The sequence below is a fragment of the Formica exsecta genome, unplaced genomic scaffold (genome assembly GCF_003651465.1).
Source record: "Formica exsecta isolate Colony F162 unplaced genomic scaffold, ASM365146v1 scaffold79, whole genome shotgun sequence".
Taxonomy (NCBI): Eukaryota; Metazoa; Arthropoda; class Insecta; order Hymenoptera; family Formicidae; genus Formica; species Formica exsecta.
The window spans coordinates 388,471-408,153 of NW_021853558.1; the positions used below are offsets into that span (position 1 = coordinate 388,471).

General features: G+C 35.7%; 2 protein-coding genes across 4 annotated transcripts; one reads left to right on the forward strand and one right to left on the reverse strand.

The window, feature by feature from the left end:
* Positions 1-66: 66 nt before the first annotated feature.
* On the reverse strand, positions 67-15,960 carry LOC115244025 (activating signal cointegrator 1 complex subunit 2 homolog). 3 transcript variants are annotated; one of them, XM_029821377.1, is made up of 9 exons: positions 15,830-15,960; positions 14,694-14,871; positions 14,004-14,086; positions 8,379-8,541; positions 6,880-6,980; positions 4,856-4,935; positions 2,886-3,161; positions 2,433-2,570; positions 67-1,483 (listed from the first exon to the last, which is right to left on the reverse strand). In XM_029821377.1, exons 4-9 carry the CDS (start codon positions 8,501-8,503, stop codon positions 1,205-1,207), a joined length of 999 nt encoding a protein of 332 aa, XP_029677237.1. In that variant the 5' UTR covers positions 8,504-8,541; positions 14,004-14,086; positions 14,694-14,871; positions 15,830-15,960; the 3' UTR covers positions 67-1,204. The 3 variants fall into 3 exon arrangements, with proteins under 3 accessions (XP_029677237.1, XP_029677236.1, XP_029677239.1); XM_029821376.1 differs by lacking the exons at positions 14,004-14,086; positions 14,694-14,871; positions 15,830-15,960 and adding an exon at positions 12,695-13,116; XM_029821379.1 differs by lacking the exons at positions 8,379-8,541; positions 14,004-14,086; positions 14,694-14,871; positions 15,830-15,960 and adding an exon at positions 7,627-7,781.
* Positions 15,961-16,109: 149 nt separating this feature from the next.
* On the forward strand, positions 16,110-19,614 carry LOC115244050 (zinc finger protein 2 homolog). The gene is made up of 3 exons (XM_029821427.1): positions 16,110-16,526; positions 17,476-17,805; positions 17,953-19,614. The coding sequence occupies exons 1-3, from the start codon at positions 16,362-16,364 to the stop codon at positions 18,427-18,429; spliced, it is 972 nt and encodes a 323-aa protein (XP_029677287.1). The 5' UTR covers positions 16,110-16,361; the 3' UTR covers positions 18,430-19,614.
* Positions 19,615-19,683: the final 69 nt, after the last annotated feature.

Genomic DNA, 19,683 nt, shown 5'->3' on the forward strand with positions numbered 1-19,683 from the left:
ACAAAGTTTGATATGTACACACTGTATTATATCATATTACAATATAGTAGCTATCGGCACTTTTGTCTAGCATAAATTGATATTTATTTATTCACATCGATATATTACATTATTAAAAATGATTCATCGGTTAGTTAACGGGCAGACTATCGCGCTAAATTGTGTTATAAAACATATCGCGTTTTAGTATAGATGATACTTTTCAATACGTTATCTCTCCTTTCGCGTGTTTTTCTCTTCATTCGATCGTTTATTTCGTAAATTTGTCTATATTCGACGTTCGTTATTTTATATTTTCTGTATCGTCGTATTATCTTTGCAATAAAAATACAATCTGCCGCTATCACTCGAAATATTTTAAGCGATCGCTTTTGATCTGTCACTTCTTTGATTCGTATGACAAGCGTTAGTTTTGTAAATCTATTTGCAGCATTAATTCTATCACAACATTGAATTCATTTAGATCAGAAATTTCCAAACTGGAGACGCGTTCACGCAAGCAAAAATTTCTAAATTGTGGAAAAAAATAAAAAACAACCCTGCGCGAAAGAGAAAAGACATAGAATATTATTAAATTATCCTCATTTTTCGATGAAAATATAGGTATATTTAAAGACTTCTACTCTTTTTCGATACACGGATTAAGAAAAGAAAACGCGACATTCATGAGTCTGGAAATCTTTGAATGGTGATGTCCGGATAATAAACCGAATATGCCGTAAAATATAAATTGGATTTTTATATAGTAATTATTAATTTACGCTATCCTGAAAAGATGAAAGAAAACCGAGAATCAGTCTCAGTATATACAGATTCGTACAAATTCGAAATCCGGATTGGATATTTTTCTTGAAAACCGAGAAGCGCACGAAGCGTTATATGGAAGCGAGATTTCTTAGTATCTAGACCACATTCTGAAAGAGTAACAGCACAGTAACTTGTGCGCAGATTTGTGGCCCAAATATAAAAGAAAAAGCAACATCGTAAAACACAATTTCGCGATAAAAATCTTTCACGCTTGTCTTTTTAAGACTTTAAGTCGTTCTTCATGCGCTTCTCTGATTTCTCGCGAATCTCTGAAGATCCATGAACAGCGTCCTGAGCATCTCGGCAACTTCGAAAACACCTAATCGGAACACTCGGTCCCGTTCGACGAAAAACTCAAGACGATGCTTCGTGCCCGTTTCTCAAAACGAAATATTTGCTAATGTTGGTAAGCCGGTGTAAAGTACTGGGTACCCGGCGGTGCTCGGTAGCCCGGATAGCTATTGTTCAGAGCGTGCTGCGCGAAGAAACCGCTATAGTCCTTGTTCACTCGACGGGGCCTGAAAACCGGGCCTTTCGTGAGATCTATCCTGGCCCGGTTTTCCGCCTCGACCTGAGCCTTCACGGATGCCGGCGGCCACTTCAAGTCCCCTCGCATGTTGCCTGTTGCCGGAGCTTTGGTCGCTGCAGGTTGGGCCTGGTACACCGGTGCTGGTGTCTGGAGATTAAAATCAGAGAGACTCGATCAATAAAACAACGACGGAATGTTGAATAAATGTTTATGAAACCACAATGTACAGCTGTTAATAGTTTGAATGTTTTGTTTAAAAATGTTCAATCTCTCGATTGAAAAAGACTTAATACAATACATTTATTTTTATATTTACATTTATTTTTAAAACATATGATTCTTAGGATAAGATACTAGAAATCTCGCGGAAATATCTAAAAGAAGAACATTTCTGTTAGTGATGCGGAAAATATTATTCTTCTTTGAAGTCGACTCTCGAATTATAGGAACAGCTAGGGATGCGAGATATTCTTAGAGATAAATTTCAGACGAGCAATGTGTAATCGATATTAAGAACGCCCGAAATATTTAACGGCTGATGTGCTGCCAAAGGCTCGCTAGTGTAAGGCTTCCGCAAAAATATTATATCATATCACTCCATCCGACAGCTCGCGTGTACTTTACTTCTCTCGTTTCTTCGGAGCTTTCATGTTTTCGTATTCTGTTTTCGTTGTTTGAGAAGGCGCGTATAATATTACTGCATTATTTTTAGTAAGATTAAAATCGTGTGGGAGATGTGTAACATAATATCGAATGTTTATCAACACGTATTGTCGAATTCTCGCAATGTAATATAAAATGTTTGACTCATATATAATAACTGAATTAATTTAAACTTATATTATTTCATTATATTTTGCATGAAGCATGCAAATCATCGAGTAAAAAATATAGGATACGTATATCGTATTAAATCGCGAAAATATATTGTTATAATGTTTGTATGAGAAAAAAATAATGAAATAAAAATGTAATAAATTTGTATTTTTAAAGAATTATTATTATATTATATTCAGAGAATTATTAGAGTATATTATTTACTTGGCACAAATGTTAAATTCTTCAAATTCTCGCCCCCCTCCCCCTAGATTCTTACCTGTGAGATAGGCGGCTCAGGACGAAGGACGATAGTGGAGGGTGGTGCCTCGAACGCCGCAGGAATAGGTGGATGATAACTGGATTGATTCTGTTGCTGCCTCTGCGGTGTCCGGTCGTTGGGATCCTGGGGGTGTTGCTGAAATGCAGAGAGGATAAACCAGTAAGTTTCGTCGCACACTGTCGCATTGGAACATCGTCTATCATACCCACGCAAAAATATCTATACCAGTTGCAGTATCTTGTAAATCTTCGCTAAAAACATCTCTTACGATACGTCGTTCCCGAATCTGAATTGTACGTAACTGTTGTATTTCGCGATGTTTTTTCTCTCACATCCAAGACTGCAAGTGCTCGCAATGTCATCGCACAGTTTCTCTTACCGGAAACTATTCCCGGCTCTTCCAAAATTGCGGAGGACCACGTCAGTCACGTCCATGCGAACATCACTTACCTGCCAAGGCTGGGACTGTTGATGCTGACTCGGAAACGAAGGATGCTGCTGATGCGGAAGCGGCGAGGTCGCCGGGGGTGTCACCGGCGCCCAACTCTTGGGATTCGTCTGTTGCTGTTGAAAGTGCGATGGTTGTCGCAGAAGCGTACCGCCAGGACTGACCGGCGACGGGGACGACGGGACGGCTCTCTGCGGTGTGACCGCTGAGGATGGTTGGGGTGACGGACCTGACGTGGGACTGCTCTGGTACGAGCCGAGATCACCGTACCCACGGGTCTTACCGGAGGAAAACAGATAATTTTGTTCAGGCTCGAGCGAACACGCGGATTAGCCTGGCATCTCTTCTCGACAAAGAGAGGAATAATGTATGTTTTTGTGTACGAGAATCTGCGAGACAATATACGTCCGCGGAAGCGCAGTTTATGAGAGGAAATCCTTCACTGTGTCTAATTTAACTTTTAAGCCGCATCGATTTTATTATCATTTCGCGCATTTTCATTTCCAAATACAATATAAAAATTTACTTATACAGACACTTTGAATCCTCTAAAAATATTAATTATTTAATCATTTTTTCTAATTGTTTTCTAAATATATAGTAACTAATTTGAATAAAGTGCATTAAGTTGATATTCTATAAAAGTTTAGATCTGAAGATTGAAAATACTGTGTAAAAATATTTGTAATCGACCTAAAAGAAATACAAGCGCGATTTTTTAAATAATTATATAATTATAAATATATTGTGTATAAAACGATTATTTAAATTAATACAACTTGTAATTTGACCACGATTCGCTCGAGCCAAGCATCATTTGCTTTATCAAAACAATTGTGCACCAATTTAACAAAAATTTTCTTTTTTTTTCTTTTTGGTTTCCGGCAAATGAGTCTGTCTCGACGATCACAATGATGTGGCAATTCGCGTATTTAAGAGTGTGATCCAGCTGTGCTTATGTTGATATTGGATGGGATGTCTTCGTATTCTCATTTTTCTAACGATATCGATATTCACTGCGTGCACCAATTAATTGATGGAATTAGAGATGGAGAACAACACTTTAGATTGATGTAATTTCTCTATCTATTTAAGATATGATGGGAGATATTCATAATTTATGATGTTAAAATCTGACATAAAATTTAATTTACTTAATTTCACAATTATATTATAATAAAATTTTAATTTGATGCTTAATTATGGCAATATATATTAAAATTAAGAAAAATTATTTAAAAATTAAAATTTATTCCCACTTTATCAATCAAATTTGATAGCTTAATTCAAAATCTTGTAAAATTTTGTATATTATATGTATATATATTGTACTTTCTCCATCTCAGCTTCGAGTAAAATAAAACTGATATGCATACATACAGAGAACGAACGTGAACAGTACATAAAAGAAACATGTAACGAACATTGTTGCATTCACTCTACACGCATGGCAAGATGCAGGAGGAGCTATTGTACTAATTGGACATAAATAATATTACGAAAAAAAATGCAGGCAACATGTAGACATTCCCACAAAGTGTCCGTGTCTTTTCGGATCTTTTTAAAGTAACTTGCATTCGAATTTTTTGCACGATTATATTTGTCTGTTTTGTATAAAATAATAAGTGTTGTTACACGAGAAAAAAGATAGCGAAAATTGTGTTAAAAATTATTTTATGTGAATATATTGTTTTACTGTAAATAATACGTTATAATAATAGAGTTAATTTTTCTTACAATTTTTCTCATTAATATTTTATCTTTTTTTAACTTTTTTATTTCTTTAAATATATTAATTTTGCAATATAAAGAAAAGATAGTGAATTTAAGAATCAATCTTAATCGTTTATTACTGCCTTTTATGTTATCAGAGCAGCGTACGCGCGAAACGCGTAGAAACTCTAATATCTATAGAAGGAAGAAATATACCTGTGTAAGTCTGTAAGTAATATCTAATTATTTATCATCTTACCTTCGCTTGAATGGGAGTTTGCTCCACGTAGTCGAAGTCTTGATCCTCTGGAGGCGGTGGCCAAGCTACTCGTTTGAGACCTAAGAAACGATAATAATAGAAATTTGCAGAGCCAAAGGCCGTTATCTAGTTTTTATTCCGTTTTTACGATTATGACGTACAACTATTTTAATAAATTAATAAATTAACTTAATGATTTAACCAAATAATATTTTTTTAAGAAAAAAATTACTCTTTAATCTTGGACAGTTTTCGAAATAATGAAAGTAGTAGCATAGTATTTTTAGATACTGACGTCTTTGTAGATTAATATAAATATTCGAATATTCTCTTTGGCATCGACGTTTATTTTTCGTAAGTCTCCCGAGAGATATCCACATATAATTTTATTTTATAATATTACTAAATTATCTAAGGTGTTGTAAAATATAATTGATTTCAATTGATAGCAAAAAATTATGTCATTTATCTGTCACTAATATTGTTAATCACTAATGTCGAATTATATCCACTTAAGTGTGATCATCATTCTCATAATTGTTATATTACTGTCATATATATAATGATTATATCATTACCGTAAACTATCGCCAATTCTTATCGACGCACTTAATCTAACGTTTATCACACTGCATGACGATTGTCGATAATCGCAGCGATATTATTACATGACTTTTCTGTCAACATTTACCATTTTATCCGGGATAATACTTAATGACGTATAATTCTAATGTTAGGCAGCTCTTACACATCGATTGGACCACACCGCGAGTGTGTCGCAACGGGCAAGTATTACGACACCCATATGGGGGGTCGCGCGTCGTTAATCGCGTAAAGTGTGCGAATATACTTCCTGGCAACTAATAAAACTCGCCTGGATTTTAAACGTCACATACCGATTCGATTCTCAGGTGGAATTTGCTAGTTTAGTTCCGGAATCGCGAAGACGAGCGCGACTCTGCCAAAACGGACACCCGCCAACTACTAACGCCATGGCGAAGTCACCTGTACCTTTCATTATCGCGGAAACTTGCTGGCTACCGATTTTAGAGCTTTTCTGGTGACCGGCCAAGGAGTGGGGAGGATCGACATTGTGCCCGATCAAGGAGGGGTAGCCCGCGCCCTAGAAGAGGGCCATGTAAAGAGTTCGAGGGATCTCTATATATCTCGATGTATATCTCAATGATCTTACAATAAATCGAAAGATCCAGATTTATCTCAACGATAATCCATATTACTTTTTAAACACTGCCTGTCATAAGAAATTCTATAGGATTAGGATGACAAATGTATATACCACAAACATTTTTTATTACAAAATATTATAATATACGCTTTTTAAAAATTAACTTTTCATTAATGTTTCTTTTTGATGGTCATTAAAGCAGTAAAATTAGCGCAGCTCTTGATCATCGCGGATTGAGCAAAATCTCAAAAACATGCTTGAGAATAAGGAATTTCTTTCTCCTAATCGAAGATTTTTAGGAAGAAATTAATGTGATGTATCCACAAGGACGCCTTTCTCGAATATAACGCTCGGTGTTTGCGCGCTGAAAGACTCGTGTGTTTTGCGAAAATGTGTTACTAATCCGATGATGCGTCTTTGAGTCGCGGCCAAAGCGTACGGTATAACAAGAGTAACGGCTGTCATGCTCATGCTAAATTGAAAATATGTTGCCAACGATACCGACATTAATTTAAAAAAACTGATGTCGCCAGTGATCGATCACTGATTCGCAACCGATATTCGCGATATTTGCATTATTATGAATCATCGCAATTGTTATGCGATGATGCAGCAATAAATCTTAGTGTGCCACGAATTAAACAGTAATTAAATTTATTCGAACAAGCAAATGTAAACTTGGACTTAATATCTCGGTATCAAAATGTAGATATTTTGAAAAGTATTATGATGTTTTACACTATTAGATTGTTTTACATTATATTATGGTGTAAAACAATCTTAAATTATACTTCAAGGGATACATAATCTCACTTTTAAGAAACGTTTCTTTACTTACTGGGTTGACCACCGCGCTGCCTTGCTTCTTCTTCTTCGAGCATACGTAAAACCGCGCTATTTTGCAAGTTAGTTGGCTTGGCCAACTGGTTGAAGTCGATTCTGGAAGAAGAAGAATCCTCTGTTCAAGCTTGCTTTATTAATTATTTCGAACGTTCTATAAATATTCAATTTTCTAAATAATTTTGCATTCACTTTCCAAAGCAAGTGTTCATAGACGACTATATTGGATCGTATAAATAAAAGGAAGCATAATCTTTGAAAAAAATATAGATAAAGTTGTTAAAATATTATACTTGAAACTAAAGTATTTATTTTTATAAAAGATATGTGTGTGTGTGTGTATGTGAAGAATAAATATGTATGTGAGATGTTTATTATAATTTTACATAGAAAGAAAGGAACTTATATGACATTTACAAGCCAATATTTCAAAATATAAAGTCAATTTTTCATAATAAGAGGTAACAGAGAACGTTTTGCTTCTGCCTTTTGCTTCGCTTTTACTCATACCATCCATTGTTTCATGCATCATTGGCGAAAGTCGAACGTTAGCATTGAATGGAACGAAGATTCTTCGCCTGTCAACAACCAACGTGTAAAACCGCGAGTTGAAGAGCTGCCAAGTCGTCGAATAGGACCACAAACTTGTGAAAAGTAGAAACGTATTAATTTTCGAGAAGGTTCGAAAGGAAAGACTCGTATTCTCTGCAGATCTTAAGAATTTGTAAAAATCGATGATCGTCACCTCTTCGTGGTAATCATCTCGACGCGGCGCGGATAGCAGACGACGATGACGATAACGGAGGCGAGCCGGCGCGTCCACGGTTCATGAAACGCGAAACTAAGTCAAGTACGAAGAGACGCGATGCAGCCGTCGGGCTTTGCGCAGGACGGCGATGAAGAGTCCGGCCTCTCCGGCCGTTTATTTCTAACCGCGGCCGCTGATTCGACCCTCTGAAAATAACTAACACCGCGAACGGCATCGACGCCGTCGGCTGATTCACGCGGCGTCGTCGCGCGACCGACATCGGCCGCCGATCCGAGCAATTGCGAGACACGTGAAACGCAAGGCGGAGGAGGCTGATGCTCGATGATTGACGCAAGGTGGTCGCGTCGACCAGTTTTAGATTCACCGGGCGGTTTCGGCGGTAAAAGCATCGTGAGTCATTCAAGTCAATCGCGAAGATCCGCAGGATGCATCGGGGTCACTGTTCGCTCCGTTATCTTTTGAATTAGGTCGAGAAATGTTTTCCAGATAAGGAGAAAATAATTTTCCTCTGAAACTAACTGATATAGTTAATGATTATAAAACATTTTTTATAACGTGTTACAAAATTAAAATAATATTAAGGAAAGGATAGTTTATGTTGTACTTGTCATTGGAAAATTATTGCAACAAACGACGAGTTGTTTGAGAATTAATGAAGAGGATTTTTTAAATCTAAAGATGACAAGTTGAAATTATTCCCGCATTTTTCACATAATAAAAAGGCTTACCCGACTGCACCGTTAGCTAAAACTTGAGCCTGCCTGTCTAGAGTCTCCTGTATCGTTTGTGGCGAATATAAATTAATAGGAGAATTGAACTGCTTGTTCACAAGCCTCGCCTTTTGGGTGTCCATGTTGATACCTTAATCTCGAGAAATCTATTCTTTAATTACTGCAACATAAAAAAATGTTCTTGTAAGAGAGACAGCGATATATAGAAATATTAAAAAACTTTTTAAATGTTGAGGATTACAATTGCGACGATGTTAATTTGATAATTGAGAACTGTTTTCGTGAAATAATAAGATCTTCAGGAGGAAAACACATTTTATTGACTTTATATAATTTCATTCCAATTCTAATTTATATACTTTTATTTCCAAATCTTGTAATCATCATACAAAAATAATACTCAATCGATATTAAATAATGGAACAAAAGTGTCACGATCTGATAATATGAGGAAAGATGTTTTAAATATTTTTTTTATCTCGTTTGTAAAGCCAGAGAAAATAATATTACTGATTGTATGACGTTATTTTCTGAAGCGTGCCACGCGCAAATTATCATTTATCTGCCATCACCGTGCTATTTACACGCGAATTCTGCCAAAATCCACTACATCGAATAGCGTATCTATAGAATCTTCTCTTATAGCCACAAATATCTGTCTTACTAATAACGATTACGTACGCGTCTGCAAATTAAGCGCGGCAATAAATAACAAAGGCAATATTTCGTTTTTGTGAAAAATTACGATCGTTAATCTGCCGTGATGCGATTATCACAGAGATTCACGTGACATGATGAATGATGACATTTTTAGATTGACACATGAGTCACGCGTATCACGTTCCAAATCGATCGTTAATCGCGCGAGACTGAAGAGCGAGCGCAATTTCGGAAATTGAGTCATCTCGAAGAGATCGTTCAACGATCGTTCGAAAATGTTTGGTTACTCGATCTCACCCTGAAAGAGACAGATTCTACAGCCACAACGTAAGGTATTATTCTCAGACTCGTGCCAAGAAATTCGCGCAAGGACGCACGCACATAAAAAAATATCGAGTATTTAATTGAAAAAAAAATAATAATCGATGTTCTTCTCATGTACAATTCAGCGACAACCATTCTCGTATCTAAAGAGAAAAATTTTAAATTACGTCCCTTTCTCTTCTCTCCTTTCATAGATACGCAGTTTAATAGATATATTGGAAAAATAGATATATTTTAAACATTTTATACTTTTACATGTGTTTCTTTCATTACGATTTAATTTAAAATATGTGAAAGTGTTTATTTATTAACGATTTTTAAAATCTTGATGTGTCGCAGCAATTAAGTCTGGTCACTTCAGTAGCGATCAGTCGCGAGTTCACTGACATGCGTGCGAAATAGCTGGATGCCTTCTGTTTTTATCGCGTCGTATAACGGATCGCAAAAAAATATATCGCTTCACGAATGGCATCTTTATCACCCCCGTGTTGATTCTCTCGGAACACTTTACATCCCTCTTTGCGCGTCGTTGAAAGATTTAACGCGCGTGTCTATATCGAAAGCCAGGAAAAACTCACGGACTTGGAGATGCGATTTACAGATGAAGCATTCCGTTAGTAAATATCTTCCGTGTATTCGACGATATGTGAGAAAGTATACGAAAAGATATTCAGATTGCTCCAAAATGTGATACGCAAAATCTTTCCTCAAGGTTTCTTGTTCAAATTTACCGATGTTGTGGGCGTTTTTTTATAAACAGATCTCTACAATATATACTTATTCTTACTCTATACTCTCGGAGTGTATAAATACTAATAATATATTTTAGTCATTTGTCTAAAAATCTATAAAAATTAAACGATTAAATGTGACCATCTTTTTCTTCTTTCCTCTATTCAGCGATTCGATTTTTCTGGCATTCGCTTAATCGATCTCAAAAACCGTTGATCTATTTAATTCTTGAAAATCTCTCAAATTCTCACTGACACGTCCCTGTTGGGCACCCACCGGTGGCTTATACCACGGTTATTTTTGCCTAGAAATTCCTCCGAATATATCTACATCGTCCGCAAAATCTCTACTTCTCCCTCCTCTTACCAGCTGGTCTTTGGAGCGCGCACACTCTCCTCCGGGTCGTATTGAATTACATTAAAGCTCACACGTCATAATAAAAATCGGTTGATAATAGAATGTGTGCCGATTTAATAATAGCACGGTATTATAATCGATATTATTGTGTTTGACGAAATTGTTACGATAATTTCTTGCAATGTTTTCACTAATTTAGTCATATATAAAATACTGATATTAAAAGCTGAAATAAAAATTGAAATGTAAAACTCGCTTACATAAACACTAAAGATTGGTCCCAATTTGTCACAATTATAATTCAGTTTATCTACGATAACTATTTTAGCATTTCTCGGAATTTACGGGATTAGTTTTCTCTCTCTTTACAGAACTCATGTCTATTCCAAATTGCATCGATATTTGAACGACAATGTCGCGGCCTCATCGGAAATTCAGTTTCCATTCATGCGTACCAGATGCAATCCATGCAAATATCGCGCGAAATGATCGATTCTTCGAGATCATTCTTTATCCTAAATAGAACGAATGTTGAATAATAAACAAGTAATAATATTACAATGGTCTGTTGCATCGAATAAATGTGACAATGCAAGAATTTTTCAATGATGCAATCAGTAGCTATAAAATCACTATAAAATTATAAATATTAATTTCATCATAAGTGAATAATAAATAACAGCAACTTTTAGCATAACCAGTAGAAAGAGAGAGAGAGAGAAAAAGATTTTTCTTTTCTAGAATATTTTTAAAACTTTTGAGATATTGAATATTAATACTAATTATCCAATATTTAGCCAAAATTTATCTTGATCGTAAAAAAATTAATTTCAATATTCTAAAATCAGTCACTGCTAAAATACAAAAATTAATTCTGTAAATGCTTATATAGAATACTTATATAATCCCATTATTTTTCGCAGAATTATGATACACGCATAATAGTAAGAATATCGCACGACGCGATCGGCCTCAAAGAGAGGGTGATGATTTTTCCGCATTACGTTGTTTATGAAGTGACGCACGTCGCCTATTTCTGGCGGATTGTTTCAACAATATACGATACAACGTCGCGTATAACAACTTTTGGCCGTCCGAATTGTGACGGATTCATCTGTGGTAGTCACAGAGCGATGCGAATAGACGGGGCGACGCGCCGAAAACGTTGTCGTGCAAATTTCAAACAACACTTCATCTAAAAATCACGGGATATTCCCGAGATGACCTCGTTTTTGGCGGAGCAATTCTGTGTTTTCAGGCAATGCATTCCGTTGACTCACATTCTTAAACCGTCTCGTCAATTAAATTTCTAATTTAATACAACTTTTTCACATGACATAAGAGATCGATACTTTACACTCTAATTAAATTCTTTATTATGTACTGCCTGACTTATGTGTCATGAATAAAAGGATTGGATATGATTCAAAATATACGGAATACAATATACATATAAAAATTAATTTTTCTATTTAATTTATCCATTAAACTTACAATGCGCGATCCACAAATCTTAAATTATCATCTAAAAATTTCCCAAATACATATTTTAGAAATGCTTACAACTACATATAGGAATCTATAACCAAATCATTTTGATTATAAATCATTGTTAATATAATCAACTATTCTTATTCTTTTTATTGTAATTAAATTAAAAATGTTATTGTAATAAACTAACGGCTTTTTTTACTGTAAATACTACAACTAAATTATTTAATTGTCTAAACATTTGACAATTAGGCTATTAAATATCAAGATGGTATTGAGTATGAAAACTATCTTGCCAATAAAAAAAATCAATTATAAAAACGTAGCGATTGATCGAGTTTTCAAAAATAAAAATTTATAGAAAAGAATATCTCTAATAGGCAATTATCAATTGACTCTAATTATCAATTTGAATTATCTCCAAAGATTTAGAATATTTCTTTTTTTATTTTATTTCCTTTATTTTTGCTTTATATTCCTCTTTTTCTTCGAATTTTTCTTCGAATTTTTATATTTTATTATAGATTCTCTCTTTGATTTCTCTTTTTCTTGTATTCTCGATATTATCTTTCTCAATTTTCACATTCCCCCTGGATCATCTATATCTTCCACAGTTTCCACTTTTTAATAGTTTCTCTTTGTCTTTTTTATTCCTGATCTGACTTCCTGTATCTTCCGTTCCTCTGGATTTTTCCGCGGAATGCATCGATGACAACGAGTGATGCAACATGTGTGAACGCGGCACCTACCTTCGCGTTGATATACGTGGAGAACGCGGGTTCCTCGGGTGGCGAAACACACTGGACTCTCGGAAAAGCCAAAGCACCGGAGAGTAGCAGAAGACAACTATCGTCGGCCCCCTCCCTCACCCGGAACCGCCGAATTCGTTCTGCCCTCTCGCCTCTTCCCTCATCGCGGTTATTTTCGACATCCAGGATGTTCTCCCTCTCTTTCCTTCTCTTTCTTTAATGTTTGTGGCATTCGGCGGATTTCCTGGCAATCTCGCGGGAAAGCCTCGTCTGCGTTTTCTCGCACTTCGTTTTCGAAAAATCTCGTGATTTACATGAGCTTGAGGGGCAGAAACATGTCGCCGATCGTGTAATCGAGAGAGTGCAAAATTTATTTTTAGTAAAAGTATATCACAAAAAATCGCACACGGATATTTCTTTTCTTTTTTATTTCTTTGCGTAAAACGTTCGACTGAAAACGACAATATAAAATCGCATATAGATGTCAAATTGCGTGACGTCAAATGTTACTGGAATTTCTACAAAATAAATTTCGCAAAAGCAGCTAATATATGAACGAATATCTTAAACTTTCCCATGTCGCTTTTTTTTTTTTTTAATTTGATACTTTTCTTTCAAATATTCATGCGTATCGTGTTGTGTATTTTATTGCGTTCTCATAAAATATATACGAGAAGTTCGAAGTTTGTCAGAGAAAGGTCAAGACGTATATCATTTATGAACCATTTATGAGTATTTCGAAATTGTCGCAAGTATATCAAAACGTGAGAAATTCGCGCCAATTTACATATTTTATGTGCAATTAGAAATTTTACAAAATGCGATGAGGCTTTTCTCGAAAGAGAGGTGCAAAACAAACGAGATTTACCGAATGTCGCAAACATTAAAGGAAAAGAAAGAAAAACCTTGAAAATAGATTATGTTACTCGGAATTATCCGTTATTGACAAACTTTTTAATTAATATTGCATGCAAGCATATTAACCGTCCTTCATTCGTCTATATTTGTATATATACTTAATCTTCCTTATGCATATTTATTTTCCAAGAGATCTTTGTCCAATGATCGATACCTAATGATAGCATTCTTTATTTTGAGTAATGAGATAAAAGAAACGAAAACAATTGTCTATCCACATTCGATAAGTTCTATCCGCAATATCTAACGCAACTTTGTCGAGGATTCTACGCCATATGGAATTGAAGACGCGCCAGCGTTCACAGCCGGTAAATCGTACGCTTTGTGTAATCTATCTCGCTAATGCAAATAAAAATAAAGCAGACTAAAGTGCTTTAACGTTGTATTTTACCTTGTTTACGGAGTTTCAAGTTGTTTCAAGGCGAAATGTGTTTCTACTTTGTTGGAGGTACCCGGTATTTATTAAATCGACTCCTATAGAAACATACATAAAATTACAATCAGTATCATGACGATGCTATCAATAATTTGTGCTTATGAGTAAACTAATAGTATCAATAATAAAATAAAATTTTAATTAGATTTTATTTTATAGATTTTATTTATTGAATATAATTTTAACCATGATTTATAAATGTAAATTCATAATAAATAAAAGTTTCCGAAATATTCCATATCAAACCATCTTATTTTTAAAAGATATTTTGTGATTACTAATATTGAAGATAAATATTTCTTAAAATTAAAGAAATTTTTAAAATCTGTAAAAATAAAAATAAAGTATTTTTTCGTCACGTTATTTTTCATACATTGCTTATTGAAACATCTTCATTTCAGTACATCCAAAAATATTTTTATCGAAAGCGTTATTTCCTGAACAGATGTTCGCAAGGAGTGTTTCTAACCGACAGTTTCCGTTTGAGAACATTACTTTTTCGGGAGCAGATCTCTACGGCGAAGTTTTAAGTAATTCTAACACCAATTGGTATGAGAGTTTTATAATTTCGTTATCGCGTGTGTCTACGACGATGTTTTTCTTATCATGGCAATATTATTATAAAAGTATATAATATTATCTTACCTTTTGCGATAATATCGATTATGTGAAAGCTGCTAATGAAATCATGGGGTATTTGTTGTCTTGCGACGTTATCGCTGTATTCATATGACTTTGATCTCTGCATTACCGTCTTTGGAAAGAGATCGGTGCCTGTAACCGCGCAACCAGTCATGCTGTAGCACATTCTTGTGGTCATCTCCTGCACATCAATATAATTTTGTAGCATATTCTAATTACTTTATGTTGACAAAACCCTATGTCAATTGTAGAAATAAAATTGTAATTGTCAGTTGTTCAAAAGGATATTTTCAAGTTACGTTCAATTATTGAATTAAATGTATATTTTATGAAACATTGTGATAATTGTGAGCATTTAAATTTTTTATAAACAGTTTTTTGAGGAATATGTCCAAAATAAAGATTGGCCTTCCATTTCAAAGCACTTTTTGCAAACATCTGTTTCAAAAATAGAGCTTTCGATAAAATATCTTGGAATGCATAGAGATATTTCAATATAGAAAACAATGTGACAAAAAAAAAAAAAAAATACTTTATATACGAATTTATCTTCTCTCTTTTAATCTTCTTTTTTTACTCCTTTAATTTGTATTATATTTCTATAAAACTTTATTTTCCTGTAGCTACAATCTACGATATTTACGCCTTTTGTTACAATAACGAATAATGCGTATTTCAATAGAGAGAGAGTAAAGACTCGATGATAAAAAAAAAAAAATCGATAGAAACAATTAATTTTTACAATAACTCGATTCAGCTCGATAACGAAGAGGACCCGGAACTGCGTATCGGCTATGAAATATTTCACCGGCGAGAGAGAAAGAGAGAGAGAGAGAGCGGATTAAACTCTGGACGGAGTCCGTCGATATACCTATATTATATCGAAGAACGTAACGGAATTATGCGTGTGACACGTTTCTCATTTCCCGCGGGTACATCTTTCGATCTCTCGCGCCAACAAAGGTCAGAGAAGAGGGAGGGGAAAAAAAAAAAAACGGCCGAAGAGAAATATATAAGGGCCGTTTACCGGGCAGGAGTCGCCGAAGTCGGCGCCGCGCCGGATGAAGGGTGAGGTGAGCGAGGCTCGCATTTCCCGCCGTTGGGAAGAATGGAAAATCAATAATCGCAATCGCCCTTACCGACTCTCGCGCGCGCGGCAACGACGCCATTTGCCCCACTGCTTCTTCTTCTTCTCCCTGACGATCGTCGCGAGTCGTGATGCCGTTCGAGCGGGGGATATCGTGATCGCTCGCTCCGTTTCTCTCCCGCTCGCCATTGCGCCGAGTACGCGTCTTTCTTCATGTTGCGCGCGTGTACGCAAATATGGCGTCCACGTCCACATCGACCGACGTCGGGGGTCGGGCCAGTCGGGGTCGCGGACGCGCAGTGCTGCCAATTCGCCGACAGCGCCGCCATTGACGGACGACCGCCATTATAGATTCCGTTGTGAGTGACCGAGTCTCGGCGTTGGTGATCGCGAACTTCTTACGGAAAACTCCGTCGCGTTTTCGACATTACGCTCCGTCGTGCACTTGCCGCAAATTCGAAAAGAATATTAGAGATAAAGATAGAGATAGAGAAGAAGGAAGAGAGAGGCCAGAGAGAAATTAAAGAGATAGATCGTCGAGAGGCGCGGAAACGTACGGCTCACCCACGGCCGGAAAAGCAACGATGAAAACGTACAGCAGGAAAAAGGGCGACAGCCCGAGCAATGTGATCATTCATGTGAACGAGTTGTGCCGACTGTGCTTAGGCAAGGAGGAGGAGATGGTGCCGATCTACGACGACGAGACCGTGCCGTTGCCGCTGCGTATACTCGCCTGCGTCAACATCGAGGTGGGTTTTCGCGGTCGTCCGCGAAATTCCTACGTCGTATTTCGATCGCGATGATAATCAGCCGAGGCGGCTGATCGAAAAATAGGAATCTAGTTTATCTCTCTGCGCGCACCGTACGGCGTCCTTTCGCATTATCTTCTTACCCTCCACCTCCTCCTCCTCCCGCGTGTCCTTCGATGTGAGCGCATACACCGACCTAGAACGGTGTATAAATTTCATATACATATGTATATTTACACAAAAAGAGACGCGCACACACACATACAATACATCGATGAAACGGCGTTGCGCGAAGCAACTACCGGCTTTACCGAGTTATCGACGAACTGTGGCGATAGGTACGTCTTTACGATAGCTCCGTCTCATTGCAGAGACCTAGACTTCACCGGGGACTCTGCGTTCGTTTACCTTACGGATTTATAGAAATCTGTAATAGTACGTCGGATACATATAACGGTCCCCTATAAGCGTCCCGCTGCCCGCTGCCCGCTGCTCGACGTTGTAAACAAATAATCGTGGCGCCCTTTGCGATGTAGTAATTGCGAGCCACTTCTTTCGGAGGTGTCATTCAACGTATCATGTTACGCGGTTCCCCTATGAATGACGATCTCTTGACAGAACGTAGAAAACAGGATCTTCTATATACATGGACAGATCTGAAATATTAAACACAATAGTTAGAAATATTGGATAATTTTTATATTTATTTTGAATATTCAATTAGAATGTTAATTGAAATATTAATTTCTCCTTTCTCTATATGCCTTTCCTTTTATTAAGATCGTTTACTATTATATCTTTAGTATATATTATATATATATACTAAATAAAAATAAACGCATTGATTTAAATGCAATGTACTGTTAATGTATAAATTAATGTTCTACATGTTATATATATTTTAATATAATTATAACTGAAACTGATAACTTTGATGTTAATCTTTTAGGTCTACGAACAGGATGGGTTACCTAACATGATATGTCATCCGTGCAAATATCAATTAGAAAAATCCTACCAATTCAGGAAAAAATGTCAGGCTGCAGATGCCAAACTCAGAAAACATATGAAGTTAATACAGCAATTGACTGGGCAGGACGAAGAAGGCGAAAACCAGGATAGCAACAAGGATGATTCAAAGGAATCTACTACTGGCAAATCTAAACAAGTTAAACAGTTGTTAGCCGATCTAGTTTCGACCAAAGGTGACAATAGCCAAGCAGATGGAGATCCAATTGAAGTGACAGAGGAGGAGCTTGTTGGCGGATACATCTTGGGTGTGTTTCTTAGTACTAGTAGAAAATTAATTAGAATAATATATTTAATTTATATAGTGTTACTTCATATTAACTTTGCTCTTATTGAGAAAATTTTAATTCCTTAGATAGATTTATATCCTAATATTTTTCATTGATATACAGATAATTGCATAATATACAAATATACACAAACATACAAATATATATCTATACCTATTAAGATTACTACTATAGAAACGCATGTGTGTGCGTTATTTCTATTTCTGCTTGCAGGCGAAAAACCATTTGGCTGCAATATTTGTCATCGCGCTTTCGCGCAGAAAGAGATCCTATTCCGTCACTTGATGACACACTCTGGTCAGAAACCCTTCCAGTGTCAGCACTGTGAGAAGAGCTTCACACAGCGGGAAGCTCTTAAGGTGCACATGCGTCGGCATCAGAAGCTGAATCCGAATGATATCCAGCTGCACCATTGTCAGCTCTGTCCGAAGGCGTTTTGTCATGCATCAGGTCTTAGCAGACATTTGGTCACGCACACTGGCAGAACATACAAGTGTGTCGAGTGCGAAAAGTCTTTCACTGATAAGAGCTCGCTGCTGAGACATAGTCGTATCCATGCGCCCAAGAAAATCATAGCAAATTGAGCAATGAACTTTCGTTGTTCAGTTTGCTATGATTTTCCTGGGATGTCCTGTGGGTACGAAGATACTTCTTTGAAACTAACAACCAGAATTGGACTTACAATTAATAAGAGAATTACATTAATAAGAGAAATCTCCACAATAGATTTGCAAAGAAATTATGGTTATTTCATTGCAATAGTTTAATCGCATAATCCTTATATGTAAGTAATATTTCATTTTAGAAAGCATTACATTTTTTTATCATGATCATCCTTGTATAATTGCTATGGGAAGTGTGCGATTTGAAGAAGAGAATTTTATCCAAATAATATTTTTGTATATATATATTCTTTCAAAAATACAAAAACATAAGGTATGTGGAGTTTAATATTTAATGAATTTGGTCACCTACACTACACTGCACTGATGCACAGTGAAAACACAGTGCTATGTATGAAGTTATTTTAATACACAGGCATAATATAAACATTTTGACGAATTCTAAATACCCAATATTATCGTCGTTATTTAGCAAAATATACATTGCTTATTTCATCGTCAAAGTGCTTATATTGTACCTTTGTGCTTAATATAGCAGTCTTCAGTGTACATTGGTATAGTATAGTACGGATGATTAAAGTGACTTTTCGAAAACACAAAGTGTCTTCAAATATCAAGAAACGTTAAATGCAATGTCGAATAAAATAAAATCAGGTACAAGTCTTAGTAAATAATAAATATTTCAATTACTCTACTAATTTTTTTGTGCAATATATACAAGGGTGATTGAAATAAACTTATTTAATTTTAAGTTCTGAACATTCATTCAAATGATATAGTTTTGCTTTTGCAAGATTGAATCCATACTACCATCTATTATATTTTAAGTCACATATAAAATTAATCTGGAATTATTAAGTAATTATTGCAACATATTAAAAGTAACATTATACAATCAAGTATAGCACATTTAGCATTTTTGGTACACTATTAAATGCATTGATATATAATTTAGTTTTCTACTTAAGGCAGCAATATATAATATAATTATGTATTATAATCTTGTATCTCATTTATTACATTCTTATAACTATAATTTTTTATGCAGAAAAAGTAAGTTTATCTTCTATGACTCCTTATCATGTATGTTTATAACAATTCATAATTGCTGTATATAGTTTTAAATATAAGGATATATATATTTCACATTGGAATTTATTTCACCTACAGATGTACACACACACACACACACACACACACACACACACACACACA

Excerpts from the sequence above, each read along its gene's own strand:
- LOC115244025 (XM_029821377.1), bottom strand. The coding sequence starts at position 8,503 with ATGGACACCCAAAAGGCGAGGCTTGTGAACAAGCAGTTCAATTCTCCT. Across the intron at positions 6,981-8,378 it reads TTAGCTAACGGTGCAGTCGG|AATCGACTTCAACCAGTTGG; the intron begins GTAAGCCTTTTT and ends TTCTTCTTCCAG. Across the intron at positions 4,936-6,879 it reads GCAGCGCGGTGGTCAACCCA|GTCTCAAACGAGTAGCTTGG; the intron begins GTAAGTAAAGAA and ends ATCGTTTCTTAG.
- LOC115244050 (XM_029821427.1), top strand. The coding sequence starts at position 16,362 with ATGAAAACGTACAGCAGGAAAAAGGGCGACAGCCCGAGCAATGTGATC. Across the intron at positions 16,527-17,475 it reads TCGCCTGCGTCAACATCGAG|GTCTACGAACAGGATGGGTT; the intron begins GTGGGTTTTCGC and ends TTAATCTTTTAG. Across the intron at positions 17,806-17,952 it reads TTGGCGGATACATCTTGGGT|TGCATAATATACAAATATAC; the intron begins GTGTTTCTTAGT and ends TATACAGATAAT.